This window comes from Channa argus, chromosome 18 (assembly GCF_033026475.1).
Source record: "Channa argus isolate prfri chromosome 18, Channa argus male v1.0, whole genome shotgun sequence".
Lineage (NCBI taxonomy): Eukaryota > Metazoa > Chordata > Actinopteri > Anabantiformes > Channidae > Channa > Channa argus.
The window spans coordinates 6,425,206-6,441,344 of NC_090214.1; the positions used below are offsets into that span (position 1 = coordinate 6,425,206).

At 39.4% G+C, this 16,139-nt stretch overlaps 1 protein-coding gene across 1 annotated transcript; it reads left to right on the plus strand.

The window, feature by feature from the left end:
* The first annotated feature begins 567 nt into the window (after positions 1 to 567).
* On the plus strand, positions 568 to 14,821 carry lrrc8aa (leucine rich repeat containing 8 VRAC subunit Aa). The gene is made up of 3 exons (XM_067485003.1): positions 568 to 2,791; positions 6,557 to 8,681; positions 10,262 to 14,821. Exons 2-3 carry the CDS (start codon positions 6,567 to 6,569, stop codon positions 10,535 to 10,537), a joined length of 2,391 nt encoding a protein of 796 aa, XP_067341104.1. The 5' UTR covers positions 568 to 2,791; positions 6,557 to 6,566; the 3' UTR covers positions 10,538 to 14,821.
* Positions 14,822 to 16,139: the final 1,318 nt, after the last annotated feature.

Here is a 16,139-nt window from a genome sequence, read left to right on the forward strand (position 1 = left end):
CACGATGGTTTTTTGTAACGTGTTGATATCTCAGCAGTGAAAGCAGTGCGCCTGTTACTGAATTAAACACACCGATGCAATATTTTAAAAGTACTCTATTAAAGTAAAGCCCCATTAAAGAATAGAAAAACTATATTTGCCTCAGAGAACTAGTACAAGTGGAGGTTCTGTAAATAACGCTCCCTTGTGACATGCCATCTAATGGGGGAACAAGTTTTGTCTTTGAGCTAGCTTATTTAAGTGGGTACCTCAAAAGACCACCGCATGAATCTAAGGGGATGAAGAGATACTTTTCTTACCAATTATTACATGACTTTATTTTAAAACTTACAGTATATAACTATAAGATCCTCCAACTTTTATTCCAAACCTTTCAAACAAGGTTTGAAATGGCATATTTCTTCTTTAACAAGCTGTTATTTGTTTTTAAGTAAAAGCTAAATGTTCAAAGTAACTAATTAAAAGTAACTGTAGCCTATAGCCAAGACTATTCATTGGTGTAACAACAATTTATTTGCTCGTTATTAAAACTAAATGAAGTAGAGGCAGGCCTACAGACAATGTGTAGTAAATTTATTTCAGTTAAGTTATTATTAAATTTCTTTGTAGAAATGTACATTCTGGGATCTCCTTGGCAAAGTAAATGGTTGTTTGCCAACTTCCTGATAACTAAATTGATTTATGGTAGGCTTGAAAAGTGAAGGGCAGGTTTTCAGCCCATGACTTATCCCCAATTTAGAAAGGCCTGTAAGAATTAAACTGATGAAGCCTTCCCCCACTTCATGACTGTAAGTGTTCCACTGTAGGTTCAACCCTGACTCCCCTTCCCCCTATTCCATTTTACACCACCTTTGATCACCACTACCCTCACTCTCAACTTTTCACATTCCCTAAAGGAATCTGAATGACACCATCCTACCAACAGAAACTGAGAGCAAGGAGGTGTGAAAACTATTAACAATGCAGAATACCCAGACCAGACAAATTTCACTAGGGCTTATTCTTCCTGAGGTTTTATGGTAAACAGTATGACAAATAGTGAGATAATGGCCGAGGGGTGTGTTCCTTAATCCTGAATGGAAAGGTGGGGGAATCTTATTTCTGCAGTCAGAGGACTGGGAGAGACCCTGACACACTGCTGCTGTGGTGAGTCCTTTTAGCCCTGATTCATTTCTTACCGCTTGAAAACGAATTGTTATAATCTGAACAAATATGTCAGCATACGTCTTCGATTTTTCAATGATTCAAAGACCAGGACAAAAGTATTGTAAATGTAATCATGAACTTAATAAGATATGTGGGCTTGAATACCTTTAAAAGACATGATCCAAATGTAGTTCATTTCGATCATGCTGTGTGCTTGTCTATCTGATAAGACAATGATATTACAAGAAGGATCAATTGTTTTTAATTATTTATTTATAGGACCTCACATTAAGCCAACATTTATTATTAAATAGGAACTGTCGACTCTGAAAGTTTGATTATATATGCTTTTAAATGCATCTACTTAAAAGCGGGCATATGATGCTTGAAATTAAAAGGAGTCGGTGAAGGTTCTCAGTGATCCAGATTTGATTATCGGAAGGTTCATGGGTCATGTCAACTGTATTTCTTTGTTCTTGGTTAGAAATGATTCGCTACTTATCCAAGCAGCTTCTTCATTTTGAAATGTCTCGTGCATAGGTAAGGGAATTAAACTAGTGAGTTCATAAACTGTAAAATTAATTTGTTCAAGAGATTAAAACAATTTTAAAAAAACAATTGTTGGCTTCAATGCCGCAATTTAAAAAAATCTATTCTAAAACTAATTGTTCCTATTTTTTCTTACATGCTGAATGATTATGACTTGCATTATAATCATTGCATAATACACTTTTTGTAATAAGCTCCTGCACTCGAAGACATCGTCCGACAGTTCAAAGCTTAATCAAAGTTTATATGAAAGGATAAAAATGTAGTAGAAAGGTGTTTTTTACTTTTTCCCTTATAATTACTCGGATTTTTTTTGACCCATTTATGTAAGTACATTCATCTGATGGTTAAACTTGTGTATTAAAATATGTGTTGCCCCCAGTTGGTAATTAGTGCAAAAGAAAGAAAGAAAGAATAGAGGAGTTGTATTTCCACCATTAGGGGCGGCAGTGCTTCAGTTGGTAGAGTGGGTGCCCACCGAAGTGTCCCTGGGCAAGACACTGAACACCCAACTGAGCAGAACTGTGCCAAATCAACATTCGGACTAATGATCCGCCGTAACGACCCTGAACTTACGCGATAAGACGAAAGGACACAAAAACTGTTGTATGCACTCTGACCAGCTTGAAATATAGAGAGCTGTTTGAACTTACATTAACAAGCTACGTTACTATTATTTTTGTTACTGTACTGCTTCGTTACCTTTGTTTGATTTAAATTTTGCATAAATTATTTGCACTCCACTTGAATTCTTTGCAAAAGCATCTATTGGCACCTTTACTTTGTAGGAGGGGTTTACATAGTCCTTTGTATTGTATTCTTTTATTCGTGGTAAAACGACCGCCGTGCTTATATTTTGAAAGTGGTTCTGAGGTCGTACTTCCGCCAGTCTAGTGCGAGGGCAGTAGTGTCTTTGTGCGGACCGACCAGAGCCGACGGATCCTCTCGGCTCGTCCCTGTGTTGCGCTTTTCTTCTCCGTTATTGTCGTCCGGTGCTCCGGCCCGGTGTCCGACCAGCCTCAGCTACCGAGAAACGTTTGAGAAATGTGTCACCCGTGCGCGGAGGAGGCGAGAGACACCGGCTTTAACAAACTCGGTAGGTCCCAACGCTAATTGTGTAATGTGTGTTGTTAACTGGCTAACTGCGTGCTTCAGAGTGTGTGGTTCTGCCGCAGGATGCTAACGTTACCCGGGCTTCGGCGTGAGACATCGTTTTCCACCTAGTATCTTTAGGTTTAGGCCCGTCGGTCTGACAAAGAAGACATTAGAAGGTATCGCCCCTGTCTGTGAGAAATCACAAGAGGCTGTTTTCATTTCTAATTCGCGGGCAGAAAAAAAAAACCGATTAATCAAAGTTTGTGTGTCACACGTGTGTAAAATGAAAATCTCCACCTAAACCCTGAAGGATAACTGGCAGATTAATCAACTATCAAAATGGGTAATTGAATATATTGTTGAGTTCAAAACGGATGGGTGTTTGGATTAGAGCACACACTGCAGTACTGTGGCAATAATGTGAGAGCTTGTATGCTTACTGTGGTGTTTGTATTATGTCGGTTTTTTATAGCATTAATGTTGTATTTTGTGGTAATCTGACAATATTGGTCACATAAAGGTTAGTCAACATTTATCAACATGGTTTTGAATTGGTCTTGTTTCAGATATGTAATTGTATGTGTGAAAATGATCACACATTCTTTCATTTTTCCTTTAGGGAAAAAAAAAAGTATTTTTTTTTGTGAGTCGGAACTTGATCAACCAGACCAGGACTGAAACCGCTGCCCGGCTGGATCCAATCTACTAATGCCTACCATTATCAGGGCTGGGCAAATGGAGGAAGATCCAAAGCCGTGATAACTGAGGCAGAAAGGCCTCCATGAATGATTCTGTTTTCAAGAAACCTCCAGGCACCTATTTTTCCAATGGGACCAGTACAAAATCTAAACATTCAGTTTAAAGTCAGATAATCCTACAGTTGACAGGCTGAAAACAGCAATTGTTTCATTAGCCTGGAGAAGGTGTAGATAAAGTAAATGTCATGTTTGTTTGAGCACTGACTTAAAAAATAAATTAATTTTCACTAGTTGCAGATTGACTTTTGTGCTAGTTAAGTAACGGTTTCAGCTTGGGGGGCCTTGTGGATCAGCGGTAGAGCATTGGGTTGGAGTGGAGAAGGCCTTAGGTTTGAATGCCACCTGACCAGGTGTGGGTGCTGTGCCAGTCCCAAGCCCAGACAAAATGGGAGGGTTGTGGATGGAAGGGCATCCGGCATAAAAACTCATGCCAAATCAATGTGCGGAACACAAAGCCATTGATTTGAGTAATTATTTCAGCTGCTATGCACCCTGCATGGTAGATGTTACATATGAGACGGTCATATGTCTGTGTCTGACACTTGAATTAATTTTGCTTATGCAACACTACACTGTGATCTGGTTATGATGGTGTCAATTACTCATAAAATAATCCCAGAATGTTACAAAACTTTAATGGTTACTCATCCATACTGAATCAGAGTGTGTACACCCTGTGGATGGAAAAGAAGTTGGTATGTTTGTGTTGCTCTCTGCTGTTAGGCCATTAATGTCCTTTTGGGTTTGTTTTTTGCACTTAATTAACCCAAGAAATTCTCCACAGTTCACTTTGAATTTAGCGTCAGTTGAGACTCTAGTGTCCTTGAGGGAAATTGTAGTTGGCTCTATAAAATGTTGGTGCTCTCAGCGGCAAGGCTCACCTGCACATTTCTCAGCATGTCAGTCAGAGCTTCATCAACAAAGATCACCTACACAAAATCAGCTCTGTTCTGGGTGCAAATTCGTGAAAAATCTACTTTGGTAGAGTGGTGCTGGTTTTAAATTCAGCCATGAGTTTTCCTTTTTTTTTTTTTTAGGATTATAACACCATTCCTCTGGTACTGTTTGTGGTAACAAGAATGATCTGATGGCTTTAGCTAATCAGAGGAGAAGTCCTTGTTTGAGATTGTAGAGGGGCAGCTGAAGAAGACACGATGTGTGATTCATATATTAGATAAAATATTTGGCTTGCAGGGTGGTGTTTATTTCTATATACTAGAATAATGTTAATGAAAACCTGGATGTTCTCTTCTACTAAATATATCAGAAATTCCTTTTTTACAACTTCTAGCACCATATATGCGAGAGTTAAGCTCTCCCAAAATGTCAACCTTTCATTTTTAGGAATGTAACATGATTTTTTTTCTAATTTATTTTAAAATATTTACTGCTTGCTTGACCTTATCAGCTCTGTCAGGTCAGTGCAACATGAAACATGTCCTTGCCTCTGTGCGTTTTGTGTTGTAAAACCACAATTTCCATATGTCAGTCTTTCAGCTTAAAGTGATTTAATATACTGTTCTGGTTTTAGGTGTGTAAATAATTTATTGCCATAATGTTAATTGTAAACTGCACTTCTGTCAAAGATTTGTCTATTGTTGTTTTAATACCCTGTGGTTGATGATAATTGAAGGTGCTTTGGCAGCTGCTACGGTCTCTGTATGCTGTAATGTCTGATATAGGGTAATGTGGCTGTCTAACTCAGGTAGCCTACAGTGACTGGACTGCAGTTCTGGTTTGAACTGGATAAAACAATGCTTTTGTTGTGACTACTTCAATTATCCTGTGTCGCCCCTTTCCTGTAAGTAAGGGATACGCTGAGTGGACTTGGAGATACAATTTTAAACAGGTTCTACAATCAATTCCTCCCAACTGTTAAAATAGAAAATAGAAGTGATAGGATCACAGCATTTGAATATCCTCTTAGATAAACCACATGAATAAGCTTGTCTGCATTAAACCTTAATTGCACAAGCTCTTAAGTAACGTTAAACTAAGAAACGCGTTATACAGCATTTTTGCATTGCTCACACATTTACTGTGTAAGGAAGTAGCTCCATTGTGGTTTGTCTGACTTACACAAAGTGGATTCCTGGGAAAGCTGTTTGATTTTGGCATATTTGTTACTTGTTCACTAGCGCAATCTCATTGGGTTTCACTTCCATTTTGCTGATTGAGTTTTTAAATCAAAGTCCCAGTTTTTGTTGATTTTAAATATTATTGTTGTATTTTCCTGTAATCAGTAAAACTTACCAATTTGACAAAGCTCATTAAGAAAATAGAATTTGTCACCTGGGCAGTGTCTTGATATGTTTAATTGTTGTGACACACTGTAGGTTCTAAGGTTTAAAGTTATGCCCAGTGTCGTTAAGAAGACGTTACAGAAATTTTTGTGTGCCTTGAACATGTTCATGCACCGAAATCCTGATATTAGGACTGTAATTGAAGTAGGAGAAGCAAAGACTTGCGTGTGTGAACATGCATGCTGTGTTTGCAGGTTTCTCTGAATTGCGGCACGCAGTCAGCACAGGCTTGCTGCTGATTTACTGACTGTGTTCCATTTAAATGTTGCCAATCTGGTGACCTCTGTACTTGGCCTTTGACCTGCAAGTATGTACTATAGGACAGACAAGATAAACAAACATCAAACATTTGCTGGTTCCAACTTCTGAAACATATAATAAAATGTCTTTTCTATTCTCATTATTACATTCAAGTTTGAAGATCCTTAAGTCATCAATGTGATGTGTATTTTCACTGTGTTCTGATATCATGTGTACAAAACCAGAAATTTAGAAAATAATTAGTAGATTGAGCGTTTTAGCTGCATTAACTTACAAAATGTTTTACTATCAGAGGCCTGGGGGGGGAAATGGCAGCCTGTAGTTGTAAATGTATTTCTGGGCACTAAATTTTCAATATGTTGATACAGGAAATTTGATACATGATAGAAATTTTACGTCACTAAGTAATGTCCTTGTTTTCTCTCTTTTTTGTTTTTGTTTTAGATAAACCATCATGATTCCCATCACAGAGCTCCGATACTTTGCTGAAACCCAGCCAGCGTACCGTATCCTGAAGCCATGGTGGGACGTTTTCACCGACTACATCTCCATCGTCATGCTGATGATCGCAGTGTTCGGTGGTACACTGCAGGTCACACAGGACAAAATGATCTGCCTGCCTTGCAAGTGGGTGGTCAACAAATCATGCGAGGCCATGCCTCTCCCAAACATGACCATCCCCTATACACCAGAGCCCAAAGGCATTCAGTATGACCTTGACCGTCATCAGTATAATTATGTCGATGCGGTCTGCTACGAGAACGAACTACACTGGTTTGCCAAATATTTCCCCTATCTGGTGCTTCTCCACACCCTCATATTTCTGGCCTGTAGCAACTTCTGGTTCAAGTTCCCCCGCACAAGCTCAAAACTGGAGCACTTTGTCTCAATCCTCCTCAAGTGCTTTGACTCCCCATGGACAACTAGGGCTTTGTCTGAGACGGTGGTAGAGGAGAGCGACCCTAAACAACTCGGTAAAATGAACGGTTCAATGGACAAAAATGCCTCGCTTGTGAGTGAAGATGTTGAAGCTAGCGTGCCCATGCTTCAACGAACAAAGTCCAGAATTGAACAAGGAATTGTAGATCGCTCAGAAACGGGGGTTTTAGATAAAAAAGAAGGGGAGCAGGCTAAGGCTCTTTTCGAGAAGGTGAAGAAGTTCAGGATTCACGTAGAGGAGGGGGATATAGTTTACAGTCTTTACGTACGTCAGACCATCATCAAAGTGATCAAGTTTATACTGATCATAAGCTACACAGCCTACTATGTAGGTTACATTAGGTTTAGTGTAGTGTGCGAGGTGAACATTCAGAGGCTAACAGGATACAGCATGTTCTATTGTGCTCACCCATTGGCAACACTTTTCAAGATATTGGCCTGTTTCTACATCGTGTTGGTGGTAGTTTATGGACTTATCTGCATGTATACTCTGTGTTGGATGCTTAGGCGGTCACTCAAACGATACTCATTTGAATCAATCCGGGAGGAGAGCAGCTATAGTGACATCCCCGACTTAAAGAATGACTTCGCCTTCATGCTACACATGATAGATCAGTATGACCCTCTCTACTCAAAGCGCTTTGCTGTTTTCTTGTCGGAGGTGAGTGAGAACAAACTGAGGCAGCTGAACCTGAACAACGAGTGGACGCTGGAGAAGCTGAGGCAGCGCATCACCAAGAATTCCCAGGATAAGCTGGAGCTGCATCTGTTCATGCTCAGTGGGATCCCAGACACTGTGTTTGACCTGATAGAGCTGGAGGTGCTAAAGCTGGAGCTTATCCCCGACGTAACTATCCCCCCAATCATTGCCCAGCTTTCCAGCCTGCGGGAGATGTGGCTCTATCACACACCTGCTAAAATTGAGGCTCCAGCTCTGGCTTTTCTGAGGGAAAACCTAAAGTCGCTCCATATAAAGTTCACGGACATCAAGGAGATCCCTTTATGGATTTACAGCCTTAAGAATCTCAGTGAGCTGCACCTAACTGGAAACTTAAGTGCCGAGAACAATCGTTACATCGTCATCGATGGGCTCAGAGAGCTCAAAAGTCTCAAAGTGCTACGTCTGAAAAGCAACCTGACCAAATTGCCACAAGTGGTGACGGATGTTGGTGTCCACCTCCAGAAGCTCTCGATTAATAATGAGGGTACCAAGCTAATGGTGCTCAACAGCCTGAAGAAAATGGTCAACCTGACAGAGCTTGAGCTTGTTCGCTGTGATCTTGAACGCATTCCACACTCCATCTTTAGTTTGCACAACCTGCAGGAGATTGACCTGAAAGACAACAATCTGAAGACAGTAGAGGAGATCATCAGCTTCCAGCACCTCCATCGGCTTGTGTGCCTCAAGTTGTGGTACAACCAGATTGCCTACATCCCCATTCAGATAGGAACACTTAATAACCTGGAGAGGCTGTACCTCAACAGAAACAAGATAGAGAACATCCCCAGTCAGCTGTTCTTCTGTCGCAAGCTGCGCTTCTTGGATCTAAGTCACAACAATCTGACGAGCATCCACGCTGATATAGGCTTCCTTCAGAACCTGCAGTACTTTGCTGTGACGGCAAACAGGGTGAGAAGCAAAGCATTGTCTTTAATCTGTTCGGTGCATATTTTCATTTTAGTGAAAATCTGTCGTATTTACTACTTTCCTTTTTCTATCTACACTTAGATGAGCTAAAATGCCAGATATGTTATTTATAAAGATATGCACTTAGAAATACCCAGTATTATGGATAAGTTGGAGATTGTGGCTTTAAATATTTATCAAGCTCTGTCAGATATTTAGTCGTTTACTATATAATCAACAAATAGTATTGTAGATGTTCAAGTATTTATTCAAAAGTTCTTTTTTTTTTATTGAACAAAAGATGTTCATATTTAGAAAGGTTCAAACACTCACATAATCTAGTTGGGTTTTCCTTTCCAGTGACTGACTGACCTTGTTCAATTCTATGTTATAAATGCAGTCCTGTTCTGTACACAGCATTCAAGTTATGCTAACTGCTGTTACATAAAAGGCCTCCTGTCTGTAATGAAGCACATGGTTTCAGAGCTAGTTCATTTTATGTTCTTCTTTCAGGCTAGAAAAATGCAACCAACTGGGGATTTCAAAGTTATACTATAGTTGCACTGTTTTTTTTCTACATTGATCTACATTATGGTTCTGTGAAAATGATATAGTTTTTAAGGCCTTTAGATGAGAAAATGGCTGACAGAAATGTTTCTGCCTCCTGTCAACTTTCCTAGAAGGAAACTATAACCTTTTATGTAAAGCCAGACAAATGCCCTTTTATTTAGGATGCTGTTTATTTAGGTTGCAAAAATCAGTGACTTAAGATGTTTGAGGGCTGTACCAAGTCATACCTTTACCTTCATGGCTGGGTTATTACAATTAACTTTTAATGAATATATCGTTTCAAAGAAAGTGCATGCGATTTAATTTGTGATGTGGAAAATTCATTCAAGAGGACTGGAAGAGACATTTCTGGAGAAAAGCATTCTCCAGAAAAGCCTGGTTTTCACTCAACACTGTGGATGCATGCATCATGTGTTTCCACTAAAGGCTACTATTACTGTGGTTTTACTCTTTGCCTGTGTGGTTGCAAACTGAAAAGAGGTTCCTAGAGTTTGTGTGCAGTCAAAAATAGCTCAATTAAATTGGCCTTTTCTGGTGTCTTAGTTTTTAATGCCTTTCTTGTCTAAATCCCTTTACACCTTCAGCAGATTTTCAATTCAGATCGAAATTACCCAATGATCTCTTGTCAGTGAATAATAATCATTTAAAGCTCCAGAGTCTGGAATTTTGTTTTACACAAAATAATTACAAATAAGAGTTCATGAACTGTAGGCACAAAAATGCTTGAGTACATGGCTGATGGTTGTGTTTATGCCTTTTCTTTTCCTAGTTTTTTGTGATGTGACATTTTCTCTAAACTGACAGAAATTTGAGATTGCCCTGTAATCTTATTTTTCTGTGTTTCTTGTACTCTGGTCTGGGTTGTGGTACATTTTCTAAATGCCCTTTGCTCACATTCCAGATTGTCGCTTCAGCTGGCTGTGACTTATGGATTAAAAATTGACCAAGTCAGCCTTTCTGTTAACTGGTAATTTAATACTGCTCTATTCTGACTCTTATCCCCTCCGTTTCAGATTGAGACTTTACCCCCAGAGCTGTTCCAGTGTAAGAAGTTGCGTACTCTGAATCTGGGCAACAACTGCCTGCAAACGCTGCCTTCACGCTTCGGAGAGCTCACCGGGTTGACCCAGCTAGAACTGAGAGGGAATCGTCTGGAGTGCCTTCCAGTAGAGCTCGGCGAGTGTCGGCTGTTAAAGAGGAGCAGTCTAGTGGTGGAGGAGGACCTGTTCAATACGTTGCCATCTGAAGTCAAAGAGCAGCTTTGGAGGGCTGATAAGGAGCCAGCCTGAGTGTAACCTCATTGAATAGCAACAGGAAAGAAAAGTGTGGTCTGAGAAACAAGTAGTGATTTTATTTATAAAGAGAGGAAAGCGCCTTGAAAACTCTGCAGCATTTTTGGTCATGTGCTTTTAGATCTCCAGCAGGATTTCTAAAAATACAGATGTCAAATTTATATTTTAATAGTCATCAAGAAAAAACTCCTAACCAAATTTGGTGATGAAAAGTGGTTCTGTAATGTGGCTTTCTTTAATTCCATCCTATCTAAACAGCTGCCAGGATACAAGCAGGTCAAAGTATGCATGACCTTTCTGAAGCAAACCTGAAGAAAGAGCCACAGGATACATGCACAACATGAACATGCTTTACATTTTACAACATGGCAGTGTTGTCTTGACCATCCTTTGGCCTTGAGACACACAGTTTTACTGGTGGAATTTTTACAGTTGTGTTTGCAATGCAGTGTGACTCCAAGTATACTGGCAGGTATTGTTAAAGAATATAGTGCAACTGAAAGCCAATACGTTGAAGGTTTGTCCTTGTTTACTTTCAGGCTCTCTTTACACTTAACAGGCATCTTTTTATTTGAAGAAAACGTCTCTAAAGATCAACAGATGATCTCACAGCTTAGGCCTTAACTCGCGTCCTTATGAAACGTCAAAAAAGCTGTTGAAAGCAAATGAAAACAAACAGTGCAGTTCAACATTTAAATATCCTACAGTTAATTTACAATGTGGTCCTGTGCGGCAGGCTGTTGTCTGTGTGCGAGCTGTGAAGCTATGGGGAGGAAATGCACCATTCCTCCTAGACTCTTAATTAGCTTCACTAAACATCATATCCTATGTAGATGTGTGAAAACACTTAAGAGAAGAAAAAGAATTAGAAAAAGACTTAATTTCAATGACTAACCATGTCTTATTAAAGACTGTGAGATGGGCTTTAAATTTAAATGTTTTTGCGCCTGTTGAAACAAGGCCAAGAAGTTATTTAGACTTCAGAATACATAAGTTGGTACTTTAAAATGCTTCTACATTCTGGTGTCACATTTGGACCTGTGTAACAGGCTCTTTGATTGGTTAAATAACTGATATGTCATAGTCCAGTGAATGAATGCCATATTTTTTTATACAGCTATTGTTTTGATGTTTTGAATTTACAGTACTTTAAGCTTGTTGCTCATGTATAAGTAGTGAGAGATCTTAAGTGACCTTTGTTTAGTTGAAAGCTAATGTATGTTGTTTTACTAGATTATTACAGAATGTCTTTTTATATTCTTTTTTTTAAAATTCAGTTTTAAACATATGCAAGCATTAACAATGCTATGTTGTGCAATGGTAGATAGACCAACAAACCATGAAATGAGCAAAAGAATCAAAAATAAAAGGAGCAAGAATCAAGGTACTTTTAATTCCAGTTAGTCCTTTAACAGATGCTTTGGTCCAAAGCAACTTGGATGTAAGGAAGTCATACACGGGAGCAAGTTAGGACTCAGTGTCGTTTCCAAGGGCACGTTTACGTGTGGACTGGAGAAGCTGGGGATCGATAGTGAGCAAAGTGCTCTTCCTCAGCTGCACACCCTTAGTATGAAATTGGCTTATGAGATGATTATCACTTGTAAAGCTCCTCCAAGTGACTGTATATGGGAAACCAAAGTCTTTTAGTGACTCAAATGCCCAGCTGTTTCTAGCCAGCCCCTGTATTTGTCATGCACAGTTTATTCCAGGGAAAACTGGACATTTGCCTTGTTTGTTCTTTCAAGAGCAGCATGACGACAAACAGGAAATTACAGCGTGAGGGGGAACTTGTTTTGACCGAGCTGCCCAAGGGAAAAGTGTGTTTGCTGAGAGGGTATCCAGAATGTACAATTTCCACATCCATGATCCAAATTAGTGCGGCTGGCCTCGTCTGCTTGAAACACTTTTCTTGTTAAGGCCTTGGATTTAATGGCCTCATTTGGAGTAAACCTACTGTTTGCTCCAGCCAGGCATCTCTTTTTGCTAATATGGCCTTACCTTTTACAAGCTGCATGCCCTGTAAATGATTACAAACATCACATTCATGACATGTTGTAGAATCTATAGCTGACATGTTTAATGTCTATATTTCAGGCATTGCAGTCATACAATAGGTATGGGGTGTTATTGTTACCAGCTGTTTGCTTTTTGATTTGAGCCTAAGAGTTTCAAGGAAGGTTTTTAACTGCACCTTTTGTTCTCGGTGAATGTTTTTGTTTCACTGGGGCCTTTGCTTTATTCAAATGCAACCCCTTGAGGGGTCAACAGTAGACTGTTCCCACCAAGTCTCACAGTGCGGGCCTTTTGTCTTGAATGTGTTGATTAGCAACTGGTCATAAAAGATGGAAGCAAAGGTCACAGACCAAGAGCAAAAGAGGGGGAAAAAAAGATGACCGTTGAGAGAGGCAATAATTCCAAGAAATCTCAGCTTTTCCATCAATGTTAGAAGTTTAAATTTGTTTGATGCCACGGAAAAGCAGAAATTTGATACTCGGTTACTGTGCTCTGCAGATAGTTACCGTTGATCTAATGGGTGCCAAATAATGCAGATAGCTACCTAGGTAGTAGCACAAGGAAAAAAAAACACATACCTGGTAGTGCATTACTTGGCTAAAGATACAATGACAAGTTGGACGGTTTTTTCACTGCAGAGTAAATTCATGTAGTAACATGGCTCATTGTATTAGTGCAGTGCAGCCTCCCTCCCCCAGTTTACCACTGTGGTGGTGGTTATCGTTTATTATTTAACATGTGGTTTAGATTTTTATTTCTTTTTTTTTTTTTTCAGCTCAATGTTTTTATTTGGAAATTCCGACCTACTGTATATCCAACACTAAATTGTGTTTTTTGGTAGAGCAGGTGTAGTCAGCATTACTCTTGACGTTAAAGAGTGCTGCAGAAATCTTTCTCAGGGCATCAGTGGAGCTCATTCACATATTATCATGATAGTCAGATTTGATTAAAGTTGCCTTCTACATATCGATTCCGCAGATCTTTATCCACTTCGGATTAGTTGTGGCCAGTCTATGTTGGCACCATGATTCAACTCCAACGTTTCAGTCTCATTTAGTTCTGCTTACATTTGGATTTACATCCACAAATATTTTTGCCCCAGTCATTGATTCTGACATCCGGAGCAAAACAGTCATGCAGTCCTTCAAAGTGACTTCCCACTGAGTCACCAGATGAGCACATTTAACCTGCAGTCTCCTCCACCTCCACCCCACCCCCTTTCCTGCATGTCAGCGACGGTGAATTAGAGTGAAGGTCAGAGATGAGGTCAGCCATTTGTGGAGCAGCAGAAGGAGGAAGTTTTAGTCACAAATAAAATGCCCTTTGGTTACTAGAAATCTCCAGCACTTTGACGTCCTGTCAGAGGCATCCCGTTTCCATGAAAACATGTTGGGTAACTTTAGTCACTTTATAAAAGTTGTTTCCTTCTGGGCAAATGCATCAAAATAGTTTTGCTTTTAATTTTAGATCTGCCTTCTGAATTATATGAAAATATGCTTCTGTTTGTATGCTATGTACGCCTTAAGTTGTGTAGTTTGTGTGACGCATGTGACGCAGCATGGTCTGTTGGTTTTTAACAGAATGGACAGACTCAAATTCACAGCGGATTGCTGATTTCTTTTATGTCTGGGATTTCACAGCTGTACATGAACAACTCTTGACAATCGAAAATACTGTAAATGGAGGTGAGCTCAGCCTCCAGCATGGGCATTGTGTGTAACCATGCACGCATTTGTTAATACCTGTAATGTTTCTGAAGAGCGTATATTTTTGAGGAGTCCCATACCATTTCACGTTAACCCCACAAACTTACATTGCGCATAAAACTGCCATGATTGCATTGCATTGACACATAATCTCTAGCTATGTATAAAACATTTTTAAATAGATGATTGTATTTACTATTCAGATTCATATGTATTCTGATGCCTGTAGATCAGGGATGTAAACACTTCGCTAGTTTGTTTGTTTTTTCAGCATCTATTTCATTTTGCAGCTGAATGTATGTGTGCTATTGCCATACTGACAGCTGCCCACATAACCCCCTAAAAACCATCATCACTACATATAAACTGTAAGATGGATGGACAGGCTTGATATAAGGAGCACTGTCTGGATCACACGTGACAAGGCCTTTTATTAAGTGTTGCCAAGTGGACTGAACACTGTCTAATTATGGACAACTGAACTTTGATTTCCTAATGTTCAGACTGAACTTTTGTACCATTGTGACACATGATGATAAAATAAACCCTTAACATGAAATCAGTTGCAAAGACTCCCTCAGTGTTTGTTCTTGCTGTGGAAGTCCAGAGCAGCAGTGGCGTTGCAGAGAAATCTTTGTAATACACCTTTTACTGCTGACCTTTTGGTTCGCGTTAGTAGGAAGACATTGCACTGGATCGGAGCACAACACACCAGGAGTCTCGAGCTGTCTCATCTAAATTCAATCCAGTGGTAATGTTAATAAATACACCTGTGCATTTCCTGCTGTGTCACGCCAGGATCTCCAATTTCTTTCTCTCAGAATATTGTTTGCCCAAATCCTTCTCTGCTTCACTTTATGTGGTATTAAATGATTGTTTCACCTTTTGCATTCATTAACTGAGAGGATGTCAACTTGTTAATTTGTTAATTTGTGCACATGGTGGGAGCATAAAGTTCAGAGCCCTCTCAGTTGTCTTGTACACAAAATATGCTTGAACTAACATTCACACCCCTCCCCACATCATGTCTGTATCTTCAAGTTGTGACCAGTTGGAGGGAAATTTTTCACCACCTCTGATTAATTTTTTTTCTGAAAAAATTGTAAAGGTTAAGTCTATAGTAATTCTTGAGGCGGGAAAGTACAAAGCATAATCTTTAAAAAAAAAAAAAAAAAGTAATTTATGCAACAGATGCTTTATATACATACATGGCTTATCTGACATCAACTTAATAGTAGGTCAAATTAGCTTTAATACTGAAATACTGCTTATTGGGGCGGATGTAGCTCAGTTGGTAAGGAAGTCCACAGGGTCAGTGGTTTGATTCCTGGTCCTGGCTGTATGTATGTTGAAGTGTCTCTGGGCAAAACCCCCAACAGCCCATTCCCCTCCCCAGCTGTGCAGTCCCAGTCTAAGCCTGGTGGAAATTGGGGAGCGTTGCATCAGGAAGGGCATCTGATGTAAAAACTGCCAAATCAACATGCGGGCAATGATCCGCTGTGGCGGGATGAGCCGAAAGGGGGAAAAAAACAAACAAAAAAAAACAGAAATACGACTTATCAGCAACAATAGTAACATTCATAATATGTATAGTATGTGTCTCTACTTAGTAAATAATTAAGAAATGGGTGCTGTTAATACTTTTCTTTTGGAAGTAAATTAACAATACTGGAATATAAAAATACACAACCACAAGGTTTTGTAAGGTTTTGTTTTGTAAATGATAAGTGAAATAGCCAAGTTCAGTGAAGAAAAATGCTAAAAAAGGAGAAATAGGTCATTGCATCATGTTTGATAGTTATTTATGTCGTGTGTGTTTTGCATACATTTTTATCTATAACTGAAATAAAGCAGACAAAACTTGTACAGGAGGAAATGGC